We start from the raw sequence: 23,994 nt of genomic DNA, 5'->3' as shown, positions 1-23,994 counted from the left end.
TATGCCTGCTGTATCTCATGCATGTATGTTGTAGGGTTCAGAGAGAGAATGAGAGATATTATCAGATTCTGCACTCAAAACATCCAGCAGATATGGACTGGGTAAGGCACCTTCAGGCAGGGAGCTAGAGTTCATACTGACAGAGTCACCAGCAGAGTAGAACATCCCCTCAGGTGAGGCTCCCAAGTAAAAGAGCAAATAACAACATATAGAGATGATAGCATCATCAAACCAGGTGCTCACAGCATCCAGCAGAAACCACCTGGGGAAGCTGAGGTACCAGCTGGAGTTCCCAACTGAGCTCTCTTTCCATGGCTGAGCTCCCAGCTGAGCTTTCCCATGGCAGTCAGTTAGACCATGAGCTAAGCAATAGTAACATCTACCTGAAACGTTTACCTTCTAGCTGTTCTCAAGAACATGATGCTTTCATTCTTGGGCTATTCTGTTCTTTTCCCTCCCTGGCACAGAGTTAGGGGGACAGCCCACCCCCAGACAAGGGACCTTGGAGCACACTTTGAGATAAACATGCTTGGGTCTGGGGATAACCACACTTCCAGAGCCAGCTTCTCAATTAGCTCAAACAACACACGACAATTTACCAATATAATGCACATCACAGTGTGTCAGCATGTCTCTCTACTCTGGCTGGTGGGAATGTGAACTTTCTTCTTAGATGTTTTCCACCTGCACTCTAGGTCCCTCGCCTATGACTCATTTCTTTACACACATGCAGCTCGCAGTGCTCTGGTAAAGACTACTTCAGGGAATCTTTTCCAGCTCTTGGGAGCTCCATCTGGACAGTGTCCCTCTCTATGTAGTGCCCTTCCTTAAAAAAAGACTTGTTTAAATTCTAATTATGTGTATGTGGGGGAAGGTATGTACATGTGAGTGCAGGTGCCTGTGGAGGCCAAAAGATGGTGTCAGATCCCCTGGAGCTGGAGTTATAGGCAATTCTGATCTGTGGGTCCTCTGCAAGAGCATCAGGGCTCCTCACCTGAGCTGTGTCTCCAGCCTCATAATGTCCTTTATGGAGCATCCCTCTCTCTAAATTATGAGTCTCATCAGCCCTGTGACCTTTAAGTCTCACTTTATCTTAATTCAGCAATTGTACCCACTTATGTTTAAAATTTGCCCTTTGCAGGGCACAGTGGTACATGCCTTTAGTTCTGGCATTCAAGAGGCCGAGGCAGGCAGAGTTCAATGAGATTAAGGCCAGCCTGGTCTACATAGCTCTAGGCCAGCTGTGGCTACAGGGAGTCTCTATCTCAAAAAAGACCATAAAATAAATAAATAATAAATAAATAAAATTCCACCTTTGAATGGATGTTGGAAACTCTCAGGAAGTGAACTGGGGGCTGTCTGGTTTGGTTCCTTATTGAATGGACTGCTGACTGTGCTGCTGGGTGTTTGGTTGTGTAAGGCAGGAGGGCAGGTCCACTTTCTGTTTTTGTGCCTGTGGTTACTGTTTGATCAGAAGGCACAGAATTTTTTGAGTTATCCATCCTTGTAAAGTCTTGTCCAGCTCTTGTCTCAGTAGGATGTGTGACCCAGTGCTTCAGTGCAGGGACCACACGATCCAGACGCATTAGAGTTCAATGCACAGTTGAACAAGTGGGCACGTCTTTAGGCCTCTCTTGGACTCACTCCATGGATGTCTGGGTGCTCTCTAGGCCACGGTGGGATCATCAGGAACCTGATTTTAATTCAGATCTAGGTAGTACTAAGCTGGAAAGCATTTATTCAAGTATAAAATCAAGTCGTACCTCCAAATCAACTAAAGGATATGCTTTGTGGCATATTTACCCAAGGCCCAGTCATATTCCTTTCATTTTGGAAAACCTTCAGAGACTCAGATTGTTGTCCTACACATACCCACTCAAAGATTCTTATGAAATCAACACAAGAGTTTTGGACCCAAATGGCATGTCCACGGAGCCTGAATCCAGTGGCTCACCTTAGCTCTTGGGCTTTCTAGCTTCTCTGAAGTCATTAACGTTGCTGAGACCCCTGGTGACTTCCCATAGTGCATCTTCTGTTTGCTTGTTCCTCCTTCTTTGGAGGGAAGAGGTGAGGACTCAGACAGGGTCTCACTCCACAACCAAGGATGACTGGATGATTACTCTGAAACCCAATCTGAACTCAAACTTACAGCTATGCCCCTGCCTCGAGCCTCCCAAGTGCTGGAATTACAAGTGTGAGCCACTACACCTGGCTTCCATCCTGCTGGTTCAAAGATACCTTTTTCGGGGTGGAGGGTGGTTGAACATTGATCTTATCAATTCCCCCTTGTCTCTATGGTTTTTCCTCTTTCTGCTTCCTTAAGATCTTTTTAAATAACTTAAATTTAAATTTAAGGAATTCAGATTGCTGATCCCGGTGCACAGCCCAGGGAAGTTTATGTTCTCTGAGGAAAACAGCACCCAGATCAAGATACCTACCATTCTGGTATCAAGTCCAGCACTGTGGGTTAGTTTTCCCTCTCAGTCTATTTGATGGGAACGGGGACAGAATGGGGTCTCTTATGTTTGTGCGTTTTCCTTCAGAGTTCTGTCGTGAGGGGCTGGGAGTACAACTCAATGATGGAACCTGCATGAGGCCCTGAGTTCCATTCCAGCACTGAAAAAATAGTCTAAAACTAAAACCATCCCCAAACAAAATAAATACTATGTGTTAATGTGTCCAGAGTGTGGTAGCTTATGTCTGTACTTCTATAACTCAGGGAAACTGAAGCAGGAGAAAAGTCACGAGTTTGAGGCCAGCTTGGGCTGCATATAAAGATATTAACCTCCAGGCCAGCCAGGGCTATAGAGTAAAATCCTTTCTCAAGAACCCGTAATCAAAATAAAGATAACATGATACATGAAGCTGTGTGATTGCTACAAGATAAATATTGTTTTCAAAATGTTAAACACTTATTCATTTGTGTGTGTGTGTGTGTGTGTGTGTGTGTGTGTGTGTGTTTACTTGTGAAAGTCAAGGGCAACTTGGAGGAGCTGGTTCCTTCTTTCCACCCTGTGGTTCCAGGGATCAAACTCAGGTCACCAGGCTTGATGGCGGTCTCTTCAGCAGCTCAGTCATCTTGCTGGCCCGATACGAGTATTTTGCTTCTAGATTGTCGATTTTTTTATTTTATTTTTCTGTAATGGTCCAGTGTATAGCTGCCCCATATGGCACTTAGCAATTTCCCCATTTATCTGTATCTATGTGACATTCACTTAGTATCTCACAGACAGTTGCTGCTGAGGGCAGCCCAGTGTATTAAAAAATTATTGAGCCTGGCATGGTGCCACATGCCTTTAACCCCAGGACTCGGGAGGTAGAGGGGGGTAGATCTCTGTGAGATCGAGGCCAGCCTGGTCAAATTCCAGACCAACTGGGGTTATGGGGAGTTCCTGTCTCAGAAAAACAAAAGAAAATTTATTGGCTTATCATTGTGTGTAAGCATCATGTGTGTGTGAGTTGGGGCATGTGTGTGGGGGCATGCACATGCCACAGCACATATGTGGAGGTCAGAGGAAAACTCCTGGGAGTCAGTTCTCTCCTTCCACCTTTACTTGGGTTCTTTGGCAAATGCTTCTACCTGCCAATCCATTTCTCTGGTTCCAGTGTGCAATTTTTGACCAACCCATGATGGTGTTACTATCAAAGTGTACCTAGAAAGTAGACCCAAGTCAGAGGCATGCCTGGGTTGAGCTTTCCCAGGTGAATTCCCTCCTTCCCCCAAAGAGCAGAGCTTTGTGCCCTCCGTATCCTGCAGACCCGAGATGGCTGCCGTGTTTTCTGCTCTCGTGATTGGGACAGGTTTTTGGTGGTGCTTGTCAGTTACACAGCCCTGGTGATGAAGGGTGAAGGGTGTTTTCCGTGCGCTAATGGTCATTTATATATTGGCCATGTGAGGTGGCTAGTCAAGTCTTTTTTGATGTGTGTATACACATGCATGCTTGGTGTGTGCACACATATTTGCACGTCTGGCAGTGTGCATGTGTGTAGAGGCCAGAAGAGGACATCAGGTGTCCTGTTCTGCCACACTGCTTTATTCCCTTGAGACAGGGCCTCTCTGAACCTGGAGCTGGGCTCAAAGCCAGCCAGGAATCCCCGTCTCCAGCCCCCCACAGCTTTGGGGTTACAGACACATGGGCTTTCTCCACGGGCACCTACTTGACAAGTTTTAACCTGCTGAGCATCTCCCCAGTCCCTCTCCTAAAGTCTCTTATTTTCTATGGATAGTTTGGTTTCTTTTCTTTTCTTTCTTTTCTTTTTAAAAATATTTTATTACTTTTGTTTTATGTGTATGAGTGTATTGCCTGCATGTATGTGAGTGCATCTGTGTCATGCAATGCCATGGAGGTCAGAAGAGGCTGTCAGATCCCCTGGGACTGGACTTATGGATAGCTGTTAACTGCCATGTGGGTGCTGGGAATTGAACCCGGGTCCTCTGCAAGAGCAGTCAGTGCTCTTAACCTCTGAGCCATCTCTCCAGCCCCATTTTTTTTTATTTTTTAAATATATATTTTATCATTTAGTTTTGTGACAGTATGTATGTGTAGGCGCTTGCAGAGACCAGAAAAGGGCATCGGATCCCTTGATGTGGAGTTACAGGTGGTTGTGAGCCACCCAGTGTGGGTGCTGGGAAGCAAACTGAGATCTTCTATGAGAGCAATATTCACTCGGCTTAGCCATTGCTCCAGCCTCGGCATGGGCTTCTTCTATTGATATGTAAGAGTTCGCTCTGTGTTTGGAGTCAAATCTCTGTCAAAAGGTCCTTTCCCATTTTATAAAGTCTTCTTGCACTGAGGCCCCATCGTGGGCTCTCATTTCTTCCTTGACTGTGGGCTCTCTCTTTGGAGCCTGGAATGAATGTGCCGATGGGTGGCTGAGGGCCAAGCCGTTCTTAGTGAAGCTGACACTGCTTGCCTTCCGCTCCCCAGCTCCTATGTTCCCTTTGGGGAATTGTTCTTTATCAAAATGTTCAGTGACAGGGTGGAGAGACGGCTCAGCAGCTAAAAGCACTGGCTGCTCTTGCAGAGGACCTGTGTTTGATTCCCAGCACCCGCAGGGCAGCTAACAGCCATCTGTAACTCCAGTTCCAGGGGATCCACCTCCCTCTTCCGGCCTCCACAGGCATTGCATGACACAGGTGAACTTACATACATGGAGTCCAAACACTCATACACATAAAATAGATAACTAAAAATTTTAAAAAACTCTTCAATGCCTCTCAACTTTTAAAACAACTTTATTGAGATGCAATGTGCGTGTCATAAAATGAACCCATTTAAAGTGCATAATTTAGTGTTTTAATTCTAATCCCAGATATGTGCAGCCTCAGTTCATTTTGGAACATTTTTGACACTTCCAAGAGTAACCATGTGCCATCTAAATGGTGCTAACTATGACTCCCTGATCCATTGATTCCCACCTCAGACCCAGGTAAACCACTGACATACTTTCTGTCTCCCTAGAGATCTCTCTCTTGGACACTTCATCTACCTGTAATCTACCTGTAGTATGTGCTGTTCTGTGTCTGGCTTTCTTTACTCTACATGTTACCCAGGGTCAACCACACTACACAACATGTCACTACTTGGTTGTTTTTCATTGCAGAGTAATATTCCATTATCTTATAAACTACATTGTGCTTACCTATTCTTCAGCTGATGGACGTATGGATTGTTCCACCCTATTGGCTGTTTGAACATTTGTATACATTTGTATATTTTTTGTATGAACATATATTTTTATCCCTCTCTGCAATGTGCCTACACGTGAAAATCTCTATTGTCTATAGAACTGATCACATGCCTTCTGACCTTCAGTCTGCACAAATTGCTAGAGCACCAGAAATATCAGCTCACAAAGGTCCACAAAACTTTAAACCTAGATTGTTCCTAGATCGTGGCCCAGTGCCCGATGCTAAATGAGTATTTGTAGGAAAAAGGAAGATAAAGGCTTGTTCTTGGTTTGCATTCTGATACTACAACACACACTGACCAGAAGAAGCTTGGGGAGGGAAGGGTTTATTTAGCTTACAGATCATAGTCCATCATCAAGAGAAGACAGGGTGGTAAAGGCAGGACCTGGAGGCAGGAGCTGAAGCAGAGACCATGGAGGATGCGACTGACTGGTTTGCTCCCCTTGGCTTTCTCAGCTAGCTTTTATTTTTTAAAATATTTTATTTATCATTTTTATTTTATGTGTATATGTATTGCCTGCATGTGTGAAAGTGCACCTGTGTCACGCAATGTCCTCGGAGGTCAGAAAAGGGAACTGGAGTTAGGATGGTTGTTAGCCACCGTGTGGGTGTTGGGACTTGAACCCTGGTCTTCTGCAAGAGCAGCTAGTGCCCTTAACCACTGACTCATGTCTCCAGCTAGCTTTGTTATACAACCCAGGCCCACCTGCCTAGGGATGGCACCACCCACAATGGGCTGGTCCCTCCTATATCAATTAGAAAACAAGAAAATGCCGTAGACATGCCCACAGGCCAGTCTGGTGGAATCAGTTCCTCATTTGAGACCCTCTCTCCCTAGGTATTTGTAGGTTTGTGTCAAGTTGACAGCTGAAGCTAAGGAGGACAGGGAGGGCTCAAAGCTCCATGCTGTAGGATGTGTCCTGAGAAGACATTAAAAAGACTCTTCACCCAGGCAGAGATGATACTGACAGACGAAAGGAAGGCTCCACCAGGTCCAGCTTGCAGTTGTTTACTGGGGTTCCTTACTGGAAGCAGTGAGTTTCCTGGGGTTCCTTACTGGAAGCAGTGAGTTTACTGGGGTTCCTTCCAGGAGTGTAGGTGACCCGAAGGCAGCTGCGGCACCAGACCCCCATCCTGGCATTTGCTACCTCTGCTCTGGTCTCAGGGAAGGAGCAGGCCTGGCGAGGATTGCATAGAAGACCCCTATGAGTCTCCTGAGCTCACGTCCTACCTTCTCCCATGAGAGGAGGACCCAATGTCACAGGATCTCTGTTTAAAAAGTTGTTGAGGGACTGTAGCAATGGCTCAGCGGTTAAGAGCACTGGCTGCTCTTGCAGGACCCAGGTTTGATTCCCAGCACCTGATGGTGGCTAACAACTGTCTGTAACTCCAGTTCCAGGGGATCTGATGACCTCCTCTGACCTGTGCAGGCATTTAAATGACACAGGTGCACTTATACACATGCAGGCAATAGACTCATACTCATAAAGCAAAAAGAACAAATAGAATTTTTTTTTAGGTTTTAAAATTTTATTTTTATTTTACATGTATGGGTGTTCTGCCTGCCTGCATGTAAGTGCACTCATGCATGCAATGCCTGAATGAAACCAGAAGAGGGCATCAGATTACATAGATAGTCGTTAGTCGCCATGTAGGTGCTAGGAACTGAACCCAGGTTCTCTGCAAGAGCAGCTAACGCTCTCACCTGCTGAGCCATCTCTCCAGCCCTCATGAGGGTCTCTTGTGGCTCTGTAGCTGCCCTAATTCTAGATGGCGATGGCCATATCTGACTCAGAGGAACCAGATACCAAAACGCCTGCCATCTCGCCCTAATGCTACTGTGACTGGTTCTGTCTCAGTTCTCCCCTGGCTGTGACAACTCAGGGTCCCCACATACTTGTGCATTCTCTTCCTGTGAGTTCTCTTTTCCTGGTGGAAAGCGTCCTCCATCTTCCCTGTGTTGAGTTGCTTTACCATCCATGCCTCCGGAGCACTCAGGATAGAATTAACACTGTTCTCTCTATGACCACAGCACCCTCCAGGCTAAAACATCCTACGGAGCAGCACCAGACTCCTCCAGATGTGCGCTGTCAGGGCTTTGCCCAATGCTATACAGCTGGTGCTCAATAAATGTTCCCTGAGGGAAGGAGTCTGTGTTGCCTTCTATGTGAATTCTCTCCCACCTTGTCACCTTGCACGTCTGCATTTTGAGGAATGCTGAAGCGTGGATTTGTTTTCTTCTGTGTGGAACATTCCTTGCTGTCTGTGCCTCCTATTGGAACTCTGTAAAGTATCAAGAAGTTGACTGCTGGGGGAGACTTCTCAGAGCCCCTCCCTCCCCAGGATCTCACGCTAAAGCTTATGCCCAGTGGTCTGCTTCGCTTGACTGTTTTTAAGGGCAGTTGTTTACAAGGACTTTGCTTCCCACATGTGTAGCTCATGTGAAGGTTGACTGAGTCCCCTGTGAAAGAAGTTGAGACCACAGAGGGAGCAGGGGCCATCAGTAATGTGAAGTCCCATCGTCCCAGCTCCACAGACAGGAGACACAAATGTAGTTTGACTTTATTTCGCTTGTGGCCAGAGAAGGCATCACTGGAAGAATGGGTTCATGTTATCTTATTAAGCCCACGGTGTGCAGAGGAAAGAGGAGTTTAAAGTGCTTTGAAAATGCAAGACGTGACAGGAATTCTCCGGAGGTCCCTTATCTCTTTAAACATTCACTTGTCCTTTTTTTGCAGTCATTTAAACAATTTTACAAGCAGGCTCTTGGACTGTGGTTTTCATCAACACACTGTACATTTAGTTGAGTGATAGTGCCTGCATATATTCATAGTTTTAAAGATTTTGCTATTCTTGGCAAGACTACTTTTAGGGTAGAGAAAGATAAATTCAGATATGACCAAGTTTTATTTAGTTCATATTACACACAATTGAGTTGGCAGATTAATGTAGAGGAAAAAAACTCCAGAAATCTGGGTGGAATTAATTAGCCCTGAAGAATGACAGTTGCCTCATTCCTGACAATATGTTTGGGGGTAGCGTCAGTTTCTTAGAAAGCACAAGTGTAAAATTACAGTGTTCCCATCCTGTTTTTATTTGAGTCGAGAACTGCAAGATTGAACTCAATTCTGATCTAGCAGATTCTTAGCCTGAAGTCACTCCCATATTCTGACTTATGAAGCTTTTTGGAGACATTGAGTCTACTTGGGAGGGCAAATGAGGAAGCAGCCACTTCCTGCCAGCCCCTCACCTCCCGGCTTTGGGGGAGGGAGCATCACTTTGATGAGATGTGCTCTCCCCTATGATAGTCCAGTGACTGGCACCCACCGTTTCTTGGGTCTGCTGTTGTTAATCGTGGTCAGATGCTTGGTCGTCAGCGGAGATGGGACCGAGGTGAGGAAGGAGGCTGGCCTTTGGAGAAGGCCAAACCTTGTCACAAGGTTGGCCAAAGATTGGGTTTCCTAGAAGAAAAACCAGCCAGGTTATTAAGCTGACGCAATAGCGTGAAAAGTGGTCAGCTACACTGTGTGGCTGTTGGGAGTGAAATTTCTGACTAGTGGGCGACATGGAATAACAGCAGAAGGAACAGAAGGGGCAATGATGACCCCGTGTCTGCAGACAGGTGGCTGGTCTCTGCCCCTTTGCGTCTCCCTCGTTAGGACAGTGTGGAACTGGCCTGTCGTGCTTCAATGACTAGTCACAGGATACTGTATTTGCTTAATAAGTAGCAGTGCAGGAGGGTGGGTGCTCAGCCACCATCTGACCTGATCACCACAGGTCACTCTACAGCAGTCTAACAGCCCTTCTTGGGGCTAGAGAGATGGCTCAGCAGTTAAGAGCACTGACTGCTCTTACAGAGGACCTGGGTTCCATTCCCAGCACCCATATGAAGGCTAACAACTGTCAATAACTCCAGTTCCAGGGATCTGATGTCCCCTTCTGACCTCCATGGTCATTGCATGACACGGGTGCACTTACTTACATGCAGGCAGTACACTCATACACATAAAATAAAATTAATAATAAATACAGTTTTTAAAAAGGGTCTTCTTGAAGCTGTCTCTCACAGCTGAAAGTAACCACCTTCTTCTCACAGTCCTCTCCCTCTCCCACACCAATACACCTTTGTAAAAATGTGTGTGCATGTGTATGTATGTTATGTATGCTTGTATATAGGTGCATGTGTAGTGGGGGGTAAATGTGTACATGTGTGTGCTTGCCTGTGGAGGCTAGAGGATGACCTTGGGTGCTGCTCCTCAGGCCCATCCATCCCATTTTATTTTATTTTGATTGTGTTTGTATGTATGTATCTACATTATGTGTGTGTGAGCACAGGTGTATATAAGCCACAGTGTGTGTTGCAGGGGTCAGAGGACAGTGCTGGGGAATCATTTCTCTCTCCATCTTGTGGTTCTGTGTGCTGTACACTCCAGGCCAGCTGGCCTCTGAGCTCTAGGTGATTCTTCTGACCCTCCTTCCATTCTACTGTGAGTGTGCTGGGATTCCAGATGCTCACCACCGCAGCTGCCTATTTTATGTGGGTTTTGTGGATCAAACTCAGGTCATCAGACTTGTGTGCCCCCCACCACCTCATTTTGTTGAGGTCTCTCACTGGCCTGGAACTTGCTGGGTAGACTAAGTTTGGACAGCCAGCAAGCTCCAGGGAACCCACTGTCTTCACCTCTCCTGCACTGTTATCACAAGCCTGCAACACCACACCTGCCTATGTTTTCATGGCTTTGGGGCATCAAACTCAGGCTCTCATGCTTGCAAGGCAAGCAGTTACCAAGTGAAAGGTCTCCCCAGCCCCCACCAGCACAGTGTTTAATCTATTTGCTGACTCCAGGGAGAAAGCTGTGGAATGGTCAGGTATGTTTCTGAGGGAGAAAGCCATCTTTCCATGTCTTCCTGGTGATGTAGGGCTTCTGAATAGAAGCTACATCCATATGGGCACCACAGACATGTGTAACTACAAGCAGGCTGACGTCTCAGTGCCCTGCGGAAATCTGCCTCTGACCCACAGGTATCCTGTCCATCTGTGTGGTGCCATCTGTGGCTTCGTAATCATGAGGGTATTAGAGATCCTGGACGCTGGGTCTCTCAGGTGCAGCCCATTTGCTACTGTCCTCAAAGGGGTGTTGGGGTCTGTATCTGAGATACTGTACTCTGCCAGGCGTTGCCAGGCAAGACATGTCGTGAAATGTGCAGACTGACAATGGCTTTCTGTGCTTTTCCTCTCAAGGAGAAGGGGACATTTAACCTGTATAGGTTTCAAGGGGAGCACAGCCCACTGTCCTCCCTACAGTGAGGGGCTGTGGTTTCTTTTGGTTCTCTCTGTACCAAGATCTCTGCTTAGAGTTTTTATCTGCTCTATCTCTCTGTCTCTGTCTCTCTGTCTCTGTCTCTCTCAACTTTATAGTCTGTTCCTTAACTGTAATGTAGTTGCAACCTAATGTAACCCCAGTCCGTGGATGGTGCCTCCCACATTCAAGGTGGGTCTTCCCTTCTCTGTCAAACATGCTAACAGACATGCCCAGAGACGTGTCTCCTAGGTGACTCCAAATCCAGTCAAGCGGAGAATGAAGATTAATCATTATGGTAGTTTTGCTTATAAAATTTTACCAAAAATGCATTCATAGAACACAGTCTTGTGTCAATTAATAAAGTGTCAATTGATTCCCCCATTGCACAAACATCCCACAACATGCTTGCACACACTTTGATGGTGTCCATCAATCACTTGCGGTGGCCACTTGATAAAGTCAGTAAGCAGAAAAAGAGAGATGGAGGGTCTGCTGCCAGGTCACGCCCACTGTGTGCCATTTACCATGGAGGCAGGACTGTAGACAGTGGTAAAGTATGCATACAAGAAGTATGCAAACCCCCATCCTGGCGGTTCATTAGCATAGCATGTGTCATGTGCCCCTGAATAAGCTATTTTTCACATGACTGACAGAACACCAGTATTACCACACACATGAGTGTAGGGTGTTCCAGCCGCTAGGAGATGGGGAGTTTCCTGCTCTATTAGAATTATATGGGATCACAGGTCACATGTGGTTCATCGCTTATCACAACATATACATGTAGCATGTGACTACCTATAAACATTCTTGTATGGAAATGTTTATGAGATAAACCACACAGTGCCCCTTTCCACACTCACGGGATTCCCAGAAAATTGTAGCTGGAGCGTTTTAGCTGCACTGTGGCGTGTTTAATGTAAGGATGTTGTTTATAGAGTTTTTCCATAGCCAGTGATGCTGCAGTTTTGATAGTCCCTCATCTCCTGTCTCCCTCCCTCTGTCCCCCCAATCCTTGTAAATCAATTCTCTCCCCCCCATTCATATTCTTTCTCTCTCTCCCTCCCTCTCTGTGGAATCAAATCCAGGGCTTTGCACACTGCTTGCCTGCAGTAGGCGCACGCTACAGTATGGAGCTGCCGCATCTCACCTCACTCCTGAGCTTCCTGTTTGTCGTTTCTGTCTTTTGCTGTGACAGAGACTTCCACCGAGCAGCAGCTGGCTGTACTCTACTATTTTCTTTAAGTTAGAAATGCATTGCTCTATAGGATGGTGGCATCTCTGCTGGTATCTTAGGTTGGATTCTGTGAAGCGTGTTGCTCAGAGGAGAGCTGTGCCCAGAAGGCTGACGGGGCGTCTTCTCAGGCAACACATCTGGAGGGAAGCCAAAATGGCAGGACAGAAAATGGAAAAGGAGCTCTGCAAAGTGCTGGCCACTCAGGTTCCAGCTGGGATGCTCCTCGCCCCTGTTCCAGACTAATACTAGAGGCCAGGTCTCCAAATCCACCTCTGGCAAGTGACTCCTCAGACAGCTGTTACCCCTGGCCAGGGCTGATCCCCATCACAGAGCTGAGATGAAGGTCTTTATAGCTGGGTATGTGGGAGACATCGTCTCCACAGAGGGACCTGGAGGGAGGCCCCCAGAGCCATCTTCGTGTCAGGAAGGCGGGAGTCAGCCTCAGCAGTGCCGTTGTCTAACCGTGAGCAGACAGACAGACAGACACCCCTCAGCCTCCCTCCACAGCTCAGGGTTTCTGCTTCTGGTAGGACTGGCCCACCCCACCCTTTCATTTAATGAGCACATTGAGTCTTACTATTCCAAAACCAGCCCTGTTGTCTTTGTAAACAGTGCTGAGTTCTTCATCTCCTCTTACCAAAGCGTCTTAAGTACTTGCAAGTGACTGGGTACATTCATCCACCAGGCTTATAGTAACCATACCCTACTCCAAAGCCCATATCCCTGCTGTCCCCCAGCCCTGGGAAATACCAACTAAGAAAGGGCATGTCCCAACCCATCTGTGACAACTGGCCTGGGCTATCCCCATCACCGCATGCACAGGAGAGGGCTATTTTGCCACCTTGAGTCCTAAGGAGAACAAAACATAAATCTTAAAATCCTTCATCAGACATATTGAGTCTCGGTTCTGCCTCTTCTAGTCTGTGCCCTTCTTGGAAGTCTGCACCTCTGGATCTCTCTGTCTCATCTCCAATGCACTTGCATTTGATGTCACAGGGTTAGCAGAATGCACCCTGTGGCCTCCTTTGCTGGCTGCCCAGAACAGGCACCCCACGTGGGCACTCTTGGCCCTGACCAGCAAGGTTACCCCCAAGTTCTGGAGCTCCTTCCTCTCTTTGGAGTGCATAACCAGATGACAGTTGCTCTTAGAAAGTCACAGATAAGCAGAGGTGCCTGACGGGCCACACTTCACTGTGCTTACGTACCTTCTGTTGATTTGGGGGGTTTAGAAGTTTAATTTGTTCATGTAGAAAACCTCCAAGTGCATTTTATGCCGAGTAAAATGCGAGCACTCACTAAATGGATTAAAAAGCCAGATTTGAGCAAGTTCACAGATGTTTGACTTGTGGGAGTTAAACTTGAAATGATTGTCAGGAAAACAGCTCAGAATGTTGTGTCATATAAAATATTGCACCCATGAAAATATGCTTATAAACTCTGCATGGAAAGATGGGAGTCTGTGTATGATGAGGTCTGAAGAGGAAGCAGTCTGTAACAATGGTCCATCTTATGTGTGTATTTTAACAGTGTCATTACCTAGACAAGGTACATGGGCATGTGTTCCAGAAGGAAAAATTTCCAGCTCAGAGCAGAGACCCCAGGCTGGAGGGGTTGGTGATGCCCGTGTCAAAACACTATCACCACAGATTTTCAACAAAATGCGTATTATTGACTTGATAACTTGTTTTATTTAAAAGGCTTTATATAGGATCTCCAGTTTCATTATGTTTAGAAATTGTGGCTAGGTCTCAGTGAACCTGGTAAACGAAGCATTTAATCCCCAAACTGGTTGTGGGTCTTTCTTTCCAAGCATTTGCTATGGCTTTGGAATTGGGTTCTGTGCTCTAGGAAGCAGTGAGAGCCCTTGGGTCCTGGTATTCAGGAGACTCAGGTTCTAGTGGGGAGGAGAACCACCCAACCATCCGATATATATACAAAGCCCAGCTGTGGTCATGACTGTGGGGACAGAGCAGAGTACCGGGCCCACACTGAAAGCTAAGTCCCCTGATGTAGATAGAGGTCTAAGGCAGACTACAAGCTGGCACCACACCTTGCCCCCAGAGCCAGCCTTGCTGTAGAATGCTGAGCTATGCTGAATGATCCATCCCTGCCCCGGATCTGGTGGTTGTGTCTTGGACTCTCCCTCGGAAGCCAGGCTGACTGACAGGCCGTTGTGTTCTCTCTCGCAGTTTTCAGTGAAGAGCCGCACTCCAGCCTCTACTTTGTCAATGCATCTCTGCAAGAGGTAGTGTTTGCGAGTACGTCGGGGACGCTGGTGCCCTGCCCGGCTGCAGGTGTCCCTCCTGTGACTCTCAGATGGTACCTGGCGACGGGCGAGGAAATCTACGATGTCCCCGGGATCCGCCACGTCCACCCCAACGGCACTCTCCAGATTTTCCCCTTCCCTCCTTCAAGCTTCAGTACCTTAATCCATGATAATACTTACTATTGCACAGCTGAAAATCCTTCAGGGAAAATTAGAAGTCAGGATGTCCACATCAAGGCTGGTGAGTACCGCGCCTCGGGCTCTGTGCCCTCTGGGCCTGGCTTGGGGTGGGTGGAGAATTACCAGAAGACAGGCCCTGTTGGAGGGCCCAGGAAACCCCAGCGGCTCATGTTGGCACAGCTGATGGTTGCAGAACATTCCTTCACTAGATTTTAACAGTGTTGGAGCTGTAGAAAACTTTAGAACTTTATTTTCTAATGCTAGAGTTTAATAATGGTTTAGTGGGGGCTGGGGAGATAGCTCCATAGGTAAAAGTGCCTGCTGTGCAAACATGAAGACCCAAGTTCAGATCCCACCACCCATGTAAAAATAAACAAAATTATGATATGGCCATGTGCCTGTAACCCCAGGGCTGTGGGGCTGGAGGCAGGGGATTTCTGGGGCTTGCTGGTTTCTGGCAGACTTCCTCTAAGTTCAGAGAGAGGCCCTGTCTCCAAGGGGTAAGATGGAGTGTGACATCTTCAAGCTCTGAGTCCTTGTATGCATGTGTGCATATGTGTCCATATATTCCACTCTCACATCACGCACACACACACACACACACGCACACACACACACACACACACACATGCACACACACACCCCTGAAGTCAGCACGGCAACTTTACTATACTTTAGCCTCATGGAAAATTGACTGAAGGATTCAGGGGCTCACAGCTGTGTGTGCCTCCAGCCATCTCAGGAGGGGGGAGAACGGAGAAAAATAAAGGAAACATGGTTGATCAGGAATGAAAACGGCCTAAATTTGGGCTGTAATGGAAAGGGAGTCAACCAAATAGCCTCTCCCTCCTAGTGAAACAATAAAAAGACCTGTTTTGACATTTCTGACTATGTCACGCGCTGCCAAAATGGGTTTCTTTTAACAACATATTGTGACTTTTTAAAATCATCATCGCTACAAAGCTAACTCAGAGATTCGGCCTGAGACAGACACCAGAGACTTTCCAGGGAGGACACATTGTGCTCCTTCCACGGAGTCAACAGATCCTTGCAAAACAAACTCCCAGCAAGACTTCTGTTAGCAAATAGCTTTTGAGCACAGCCGAGTTCTGAAACTCTTGGGGAGACGGACCTAACACAGTGGTCGGGCAGGAGATAGTCGCTTTGACTTCTGTCTCGGTCGGTCATCGGTTCATCTCTGTGGCAAGTGAGGAGGTGCTCCTGGAAGATACCAGGGCGTGATCAAAATGTGCAGTGTTTCTAGAAGTCTGCATGTGACGGCTTCAAACATCAGACAAGCAATCAGACATTCGCCAGTGACTCACCCTGCCAGCTAGCCAGTTCCCAGCCCTGCACAGAGAGCACTTAGGAAAGGCAGAAGCAGAAACAGTTGATATGCCAAAATTGTTAAAATAAGAGCAGTGAAATTTTGGTAGGGACTTCAGAGCCTGACAGAGAGATGCCCTAAATGCCCGTGGTTTCACAAGCTGAGCGTTTTTAACAGTGTGTTACAAGAACATATTTATGGTCTACACAGTACCAGGTATTGTGAGACCTGGAATTTCAAATAGCTCTATCTGTGACTTCTGTCTTGGGTTTCCTGTCAGGTAGACAGGTTAAATGCTCAACACTTACTTGCTTTGTGTTTATGTGTGGGTTTGAGATTGTGGGTGTGGGTAATATATGTATGTGTCCATGCAGATACACACGTGCGTGTGCGCACGCGCGTGTGTGTATGTGTGTGTGCGTGCAGACAGGGGTTGATGTTGGGTGTCTTCCTTAATCACTCTCCTCCTTGTTCTACAAGCCAGGGTCCCTCACTCAATCTGAAGCTCACAGTCTGGCCAGGCTGGCCGACCAGTCATCTCCAGGGATCTGTCTGTCTCTGTCCACCTGTTCCTTCCCAGTGCTGGGATTACAAGCAGACCTCTCCACACCCAGCTTTTATATGTCTGTTAGGGATCTGAACTCAGGTCCTCCTACTTTTGAAGTGAGCCCTTTACCTGCTGAGTCATTTCCTCAGACCTCTCCCTGCTGTTCCAACTGCTGTCCTCTAACTTTGTTACAGAACTTATTGTATTCATATGATACCACAAGTTCAGAGAGACATGGTTAAACTGCACATGAAGATTGACTTTGTTATTTTGAACATGTGACATGGACATCTCGGTGGCCCTGCTGCCTTTTCTATTGAATTTTACTTCCTATTATGATACATGAAGCTTGCAATAATCTTTTGTTTTTATTTGCTTTTTTTGGTGCTGGGAATTGACCCAGGCCCTCACGCACGCTGCACACACCTTCTGCAGCTAAGCAACTCCCTCATCCCCACTGCAACCTTTCAGATTGTGTATTGGACACTTGAGCACAGTTTCCCCTGTGTACAGTGCTAGAACTGAATGGTCCTTCAGAAGGACAGAGAGGAGTCCAGTGACATCTCTGACAGCTAAGCAGGTGGGGACGGAGGACTGCTCACCCACCATCTCCTGTGTCCCTCACCAGAACTGTCCCTCTAGGGTGCTGTTGGGATTTGTCTGAAATCGTCTCATCACTTTTTCTTTCACTGAACGGAGGTTTCCTGTTCTCATCAATCTTCAGCATTTTATTTAATATATTTATATTTATTTTTATTATTGCTTGGGGGATAGAGTTGAGACAGGGTCTCTCTATAGCCCCACCTGACCTGGAACTTGCTATGTGAACCAGGCTGGCCTTGAATTCACAGAGATCCACTTGCCTCTGCCTCCCAAGTGTTGGGATTAAAGGCGATGCTACCACCTCCAGCTATTTTATTTATTTAATTTATTTTTTAAGTATTTTAAATTATTCTTTGGAAATTTCATACAATACATTTCAATCCTATCCTCCCCCATTTCCCCTCCAACTCCTAAATCCCATCCTCCCTTCCCTCTTCCAACATCAGATCTCCCTTTTTAAAATAACCTACTGAGTCCAGTTAGTATTGCCAATATATGCATGTGTGGGGCCATGCACTGGAGCATGGTTGACCTATCAGTGGCCACACTCCAGAAAACTGACTCTTCTTCCCTCGTCCCCCCAGTCACCATCCAGTGTCCATAGCTAAGGGTGGGGGCCCATGTAACCCTGTCCCTCCATGCTGGGATGTGGACTAGCTGGATCTCGTGCAAGCAGACAGAGCTGCTGTGAGCTCATGAGGGCAGTGGGCCTGTCATGTCCAGATGACATGGTTTGCCCCTGTCCTCTCTGACCTCTGTCCCTCACAGTCTTTCTGCAATGTTGACCCGGGCCTAGGTGCCCTAAAAGTGAAGGGCTTTTCACTTACTGTGTCTCATTAACCAGCAATCACTGTAGTCCCAACAAAACCAAAAACCACTTATCTGGCTGCAGGTGGGTCACTGACTTGGTAACATCTCTTGCCCATCTTTGTGTGCCACTCAGCAAACATCAGTCACCTGTGGGCACGTGACCAGGTCAAACATGTTTATTGCTTCCTCTGGGACAAGCAGTGGCTAATGACATTGACTCATGGCCCAGATGGAGCAGTAGGAACCTTTTATCTGAAGCGACCAAAAAGCAAAGGAAGAACAGAAGAACCTGGGAAATGCCAGCTATCCAAACTGCAGTTTCCAGGACGTGGCCTCTGAGTTGGCATAAAAGCCGGGCTGGGGGTCAGCATGTGAGTGCCAGCAACTCCACGGATAGCATGTAGTGGGAGCTGCCGAGAGGTCCTTGCAGTCAGGGCCACGGTGACAGGATCTCTAAAGGCTGGCTGGGCTCTTCTGAGCCCTCTTTTCCACCAGTGTTAACCTTGGCTTCCCATGTCTGGCATCCTGGTGTCCAGTTTTAGCAAGAATCCAGCTAAGCCACCCCTGTTCCTGCTATCTGATCAAGTTCCCGCTCCGAACCACCCCCACTGGTGTGCCTTTAACAAGAGTCATGTTATGCCAATTTAGGAATAATCCTTCTACCTTTGCAATTTCTTTGTGCTAATTTTATATCTTTTAAAACATAATTGAATATTTAAGCAAAGATAATAATGATGTCTTGTGTGGTATGTAGAAGGGTCTGACAGCCACAGCATTAAAACCAGCATCAAGTCAGGAAGCTACAGTACTGTAGGATTGTTTTACTATGTGTGGCATTGTATAATACCACCCCACAGCAGACAGTGATAAGTTTAAGGTAGGTAATAGTAAGTCTCAATAAATATTAAAATAGCTCCCCAGAGACCTACAGCTAATAAAGCAAGCATGGAGGAGAAGAGTAGTCACCAAACAAGAGTAAATACGACAACCATGGAGGAGAAGAGTAGTCACCAAACAAGAGTAAATACGACAACCATGGAGGAGAAGAGTAGTCACCAAACAAGAGTAAATACGACAACCATGGAGGAGAAGAGTAGTCACCAAACAAGAGTAAATACGAGAAGAGACCAAGCAAAGTGAGCTCGAGGCCAGTGGTGGAAAAGGAATCGGACAGTCACATGACAGAATTAAAGGTAAATATTCAAGGCTGATGTCACAGATGAATGTTTCAGACATCTCAGGTACAGGGGAGAGACGGCCAGCCGGGATTACGCGGCTCAAAAGAAATACTCTTGAAATATAAAGATACAGACAGTATTTTAGTTTCTTTTCTGTTGCATAACAAAGCACCTCAAGCTATGAACGTTGTTTTTGAAAGAGGCTTATTTAGCTCACATTTTGGAGGCTGCACATCCAAGGTGGAGCGGCCTCTTCTGGCGAGGGCCCCTTACGTAGTCACAGCATGCGAGAAAATGAGAGCGGAGTTACTACACTGAGAAATACTCACATGGAGCCACTAAGTTTGAGGGCCCGGTTTCTCCTTGTAACATCTTGCTGTCGTGGGACCAGACGGTAACCCTGCTGAGGGCTGTACCGCCAGCCATCTAGTCACCTTCACCACTAGACCATCAGCACCAGCACACTGGGAAGAAAGCCAGAGCACAGACCTTCAGTCATTGTCCTCCCACCATGTCTAAGTTACAGCAGACAGGTTCACAGTCAAAGGACGGAGAAAATACCTGTTTGTCCAAACAAAGCACGATGAAATAGTGACAGAAAGTTGGAGTCCTATACTACTTATTACCAAGCAAGTATATGTTATATCAAAGAACAGTGCTAGTGCAGAAAATGCCATTTCATAATATAAGAGAGATTGAGTAATTCAGATTATGGGACTATCCTAGGTTTTATATGCCTGATAACAGAACATCAAATCATGTCATACACACTGGTGTGACCTCAGCAAAAAGCAGACGAATCAGAATTAAGTGGATGAGCTCAATGCCTCTCCTTCAGTCATTGATAGAAACAGAAACAAAATCATCAGGAGTCAGGAGCCCCGAAGGAAGTCACTGATCAACCCAAGAAAATGGCATTTAAATAAAGAACTTCCAATAACACAGCAGGTGTTCTTTTCTGGGATACACAGAGATTATAGACACAAAACACATTCTGGCCAATAAAATAAGTTTCAGATGACCCTTAAGTCATATAGCGTATGCTATTTGATCAAAGTGAATTGAATTAGAAATCACTAACAAAGTTTCTGTGAAATCACCAAAGACTGGGGCACAAAATGCTTTCTAAATGATGTGACCAGGGCTGGACAGGTGACTCAGAGGTTATGAGTGCTTGCTACTCTATGGAGGATCGGAGTTGGGTTCCCAGCTCCCATGTCAGCAAGCTCATGACTACTTGTAACCCCAGCTCTAAGGGATCCAACACCCTCTTCTGGCCTCCATGGGGACTCACACAAGACAAATACACATATACATACCAACAAGAATAAATCATCTGTTTCAAGAAAAAGAGAAATATTTGACCAAAGTTTGAAGAAATGTATTAGAATGCTTCTGGATGGGATGAAAGAAAATGCTCACTATCTTAACGTCATCACTTTGAATCAGTCTGAAGGGTCACAAAAATAAGAACAAAAGATCTGAAGGATGTGGAGAGTTGTGAATCACTGTCCTCAGGATGGCATGGTCACAGCATGCTTGAACTCCCAAAATTATCTGCATTTGAGCCGCACATTTGACAGGTCTACATCCTGTCTGGGAATGGGGAGGGCTCCCGAGGCCCTGCCCCTCCCTGAGAATCTATGCGCAGTAAATGCTCGGCAGGGGATGGAGAGACGTTGTCTCAGCAGTGTAGCCACGGGTAAGATGCTCATGTTTCTGTAATGACCTCTTAGATTCCTGTAAGCAACCCTAATGAAACTCATTGGGTCACCAAAACAGAGGAAGGGGGCATGGAAGTGGAACACGTGAAAATATCATTAGGAACCCTACGATCTCTATAGATTATTTAAAATTAATTATTCATCAATATATGCATATAGAATTAATACATGGTAATGAAAAAATTACAGAAAGAGCATAGGGGATATTATCAAAGCCACAAGCAGGCCAGACGTGTAGTCCTAGAGTCCGTATTACACGTGAAGGGAGGTCTCAAACTGTCATCTCACTTTCCTAGTTAAAACCAAAGAGAGAATTCAAAATAGAAGCGAAAATTAAGTTCAAAGTAGAAACAAATAGATGACGAAGCAGGAACACGAGGAGACTACGGTGTGAGAAGGAGTTCTTGAAAGGAGTGATGGTGTGTGCGCACTGCTGGGGCTGGAGGGATGCTCTGCAGTTAAGAACTGAGGACCCTGAGGACCCGGGTTTGATTCCCAGCACCCACATGGCAGCTAACAATGCTCCTTAACTCCCGTTCCAGAGTATCTGACGCCCTCTTCTGACCTCCGAGGGCACTGCATGACACAAGTGCACTTACACACATGCAGGCAATACACATACACATAAAATAAACATCATCTTAATAATAATGAAACGTGTCCACTGCTGGTCAGACTTCGGGGGAACAGGGAGGAGGAAAGACACCTATGGTCAAGAATGAGGAAGGGGCGTCTGCAGAGAGGAGCGTGGACAGAGGGAGGGTCATCTCTACAGAGGGAGGGTCATCTCTACATATGGTAGAGATGTTAGAATAGTGATAAGGAAATGTTACGAACAAATATATACCCATAAATTCATCAGCAGAGATGAGATGAAAACTCCCTTCAAAGACAAAAATCTCTGAACTCACTCCAGAAGAAGGAAACAGAGCGTCCCTGAATCCAGTGTGGAGACATTTTTTAAACTTTTGTTTTAACCAGATGTGGTGGTGTATACCTTTAAGCTTAGCACTTGGGAGGTAGAGGCAGGCACATCTCTGTGAGATCAAGGCCAGCCTAGTCTACACAGCGAGTTCCAGGCCAGCTGGGATTACAGGGAGACCCTGCCTTAAAAAAAATTATTTTCATTTTATGTGAATAATTTTCCTGCATGTATGTAAGTGCACCCATGTGTGCAGTGCCCACAGAGGGCAGAAGAGGGGGTTCAGATCCCCTGGAGCTGGAGTTACAGATGGTTGTTGCCAAAATTTGGGTGCTGGGAGCCTAACCCAGAAGAGCCAGGACTCTTAACGACTGAGCCATCTCTCTAGCTCCACACCAATTTTCTATAATAAAGTCCAGGGATCATATGACTTCACTTTAAATTCTAAGAAACATTTGACATAAATGATAAAAATTCTAAATAAATTATTCAAGAAAACTGAAGAATAATTATTTTTTCAAATCATTTTAAGTGAACATTGCACTGGTCCTGAGATATGGCACAGACAATTATGAGAAAATATAGAAACCATAGAAAGGTATCTATTGTGAATGTGGATATAAAAGTTCTAAGCAAATTGAATCCAACATAAATTATAAAAAGAATAACACACGATGTCCATGTAAGGATTCTCTCCAGCAGGCAAAGTTGGTTTCAGATTTGAGAACTGCTCAGTATATGTCACTATATTAACATATTAAAAATAAAAACAAGACCCTTTCTACAGATGCAGGAAACCATCAATAAGTCCAAGATCCCTTCACGATTAAGAAACAAAACAGACTAGAAAAGGCGAAACAGACTAGAAGGGAATTCTCTCATTCTAATGCAGTTACAGAAATCCAGGTATGTTTAACAAATGATGATGAGAAAGTTAAACCTTCTCTGCGAGGAGGAGAGCGGGACCAGGGCCCACACTCTGGATCACTCTGCTCTGCACTGCACTGGAAGTTGGAGCAGAACATGACCAGGAAAAGACTCGGGATGTGATCAGATTGCAAGGACAGGTTAGACCAGGGAGATGGCTCAGTGCTGTGCATGCATGAAAACCAGACTTTGGATCCCCCAAACCCACATGAATCCCCAGTGGGTGTGGTGGCCCATCCGTAATTCCAGGTGGAGATCAGACCCCTCAGGCAAGCTGGTGAGCTGAATCAGTGAGTCAGAGGTTCAACTGAAAGACTCCTTCAATAAGACAGAGCGACTGAGGAAGATTCTAGATATCAACCTCAGGCCTCCGCAATGCAACCTCACACAGCCCCCAACATCTATACATACCATGTACTGCACCCCCCCACAAAACCCCACAGAATACATACCCAAACTAAATTGTAGATAACAATCACCAAAGTGGAAAATCTGATGGGATCTATTAAGAAACAAAGAAATACTGTGACTAAAAGCAGGTCTGTCAAAACTGTGGTATTCAAGCCCAACATACACACAAACCATAGACAAATCAAAAGGACTGTTTATTTTTAATTTTTATTGAATTTTTGTGTATTTCATACAATGAAATTTCATAGTACTTAGATCCCCTCCCCTATTCACACATCCCGATATAGCCCCTCCACCTCCCTCTCCACCAACCACTCTCTAATTGGATTTACTTTCAGTTTTTTGAGAAACGTCCACACTGATTTCCATAGTGGTGTCATGGGTTTACACTCCCAGCAACAGTTAGTACAGGTTCCCCTCACGCCTGTCGTCCCATCATTGGTGTCCACTTGTTCTCTTCATTAACCATTCTGATTGGGGTGAGGTGAAATCTCTAAGCAGTTTGATTCTGCATTTCCATGATGGCTAAGGAAGTTTTAAAGTGTTCAACATCTTTGAACACTAAAGAAAATACCTATTGGCTGTATTTATGCTTTTAACATAAGGCAGTGCTTACGTGTCTGGATGGTAAAGGACTTTTACATTTGTCATTTATTCATTGTGGATTTCTACATGTATCCTTGTGTGGGGTACACACAGGGATCAGAGGGCAGCTTGCAGGAATGAATTCTCACCTCTGCCCGTGCATTCCTCAAGCTTGCCAGCAAGAGCCTTTCAGGGTGGACTCATCCTAGTGTTTTTTCTCAAACCATCTTCCTTCACAAAAGCTGTGTCCGTCTTCACAAGGCCACTGTTCACAGCAGTGAA

General features: G+C 46.0%; 1 protein-coding gene across 1 annotated transcript in view; it reads left to right on the top strand.

Moving 5' to 3' along the window:
* Positions 1-23,994, top strand: part of Dscam (DS cell adhesion molecule) — a 625,182-nt gene that overhangs the window by 5,311 nt on the left and 595,877 nt on the right. The window contains exon 2 of the mRNA XM_008826928.2: positions 14,422-14,739. Coding sequence (XP_008825150.1) covers positions 14,422-14,739 — 318 coding nt within the window. The remainder of the gene's footprint in view (positions 1-14,421; positions 14,740-23,994) is intronic.

Source organism: Nannospalax galili, unplaced genomic scaffold (assembly GCF_000622305.1).
Source record: "Nannospalax galili isolate Female #2095 unplaced genomic scaffold, S.galili_v1.0 scaffold192, whole genome shotgun sequence".
NCBI classification, from domain to species: domain Eukaryota; kingdom Metazoa; phylum Chordata; class Mammalia; order Rodentia; family Spalacidae; genus Nannospalax; species Nannospalax galili.
The sequence above is the reverse complement of the archived record's forward strand: the minus strand, read 5'-3'. Positions and strand labels throughout refer to the sequence as shown.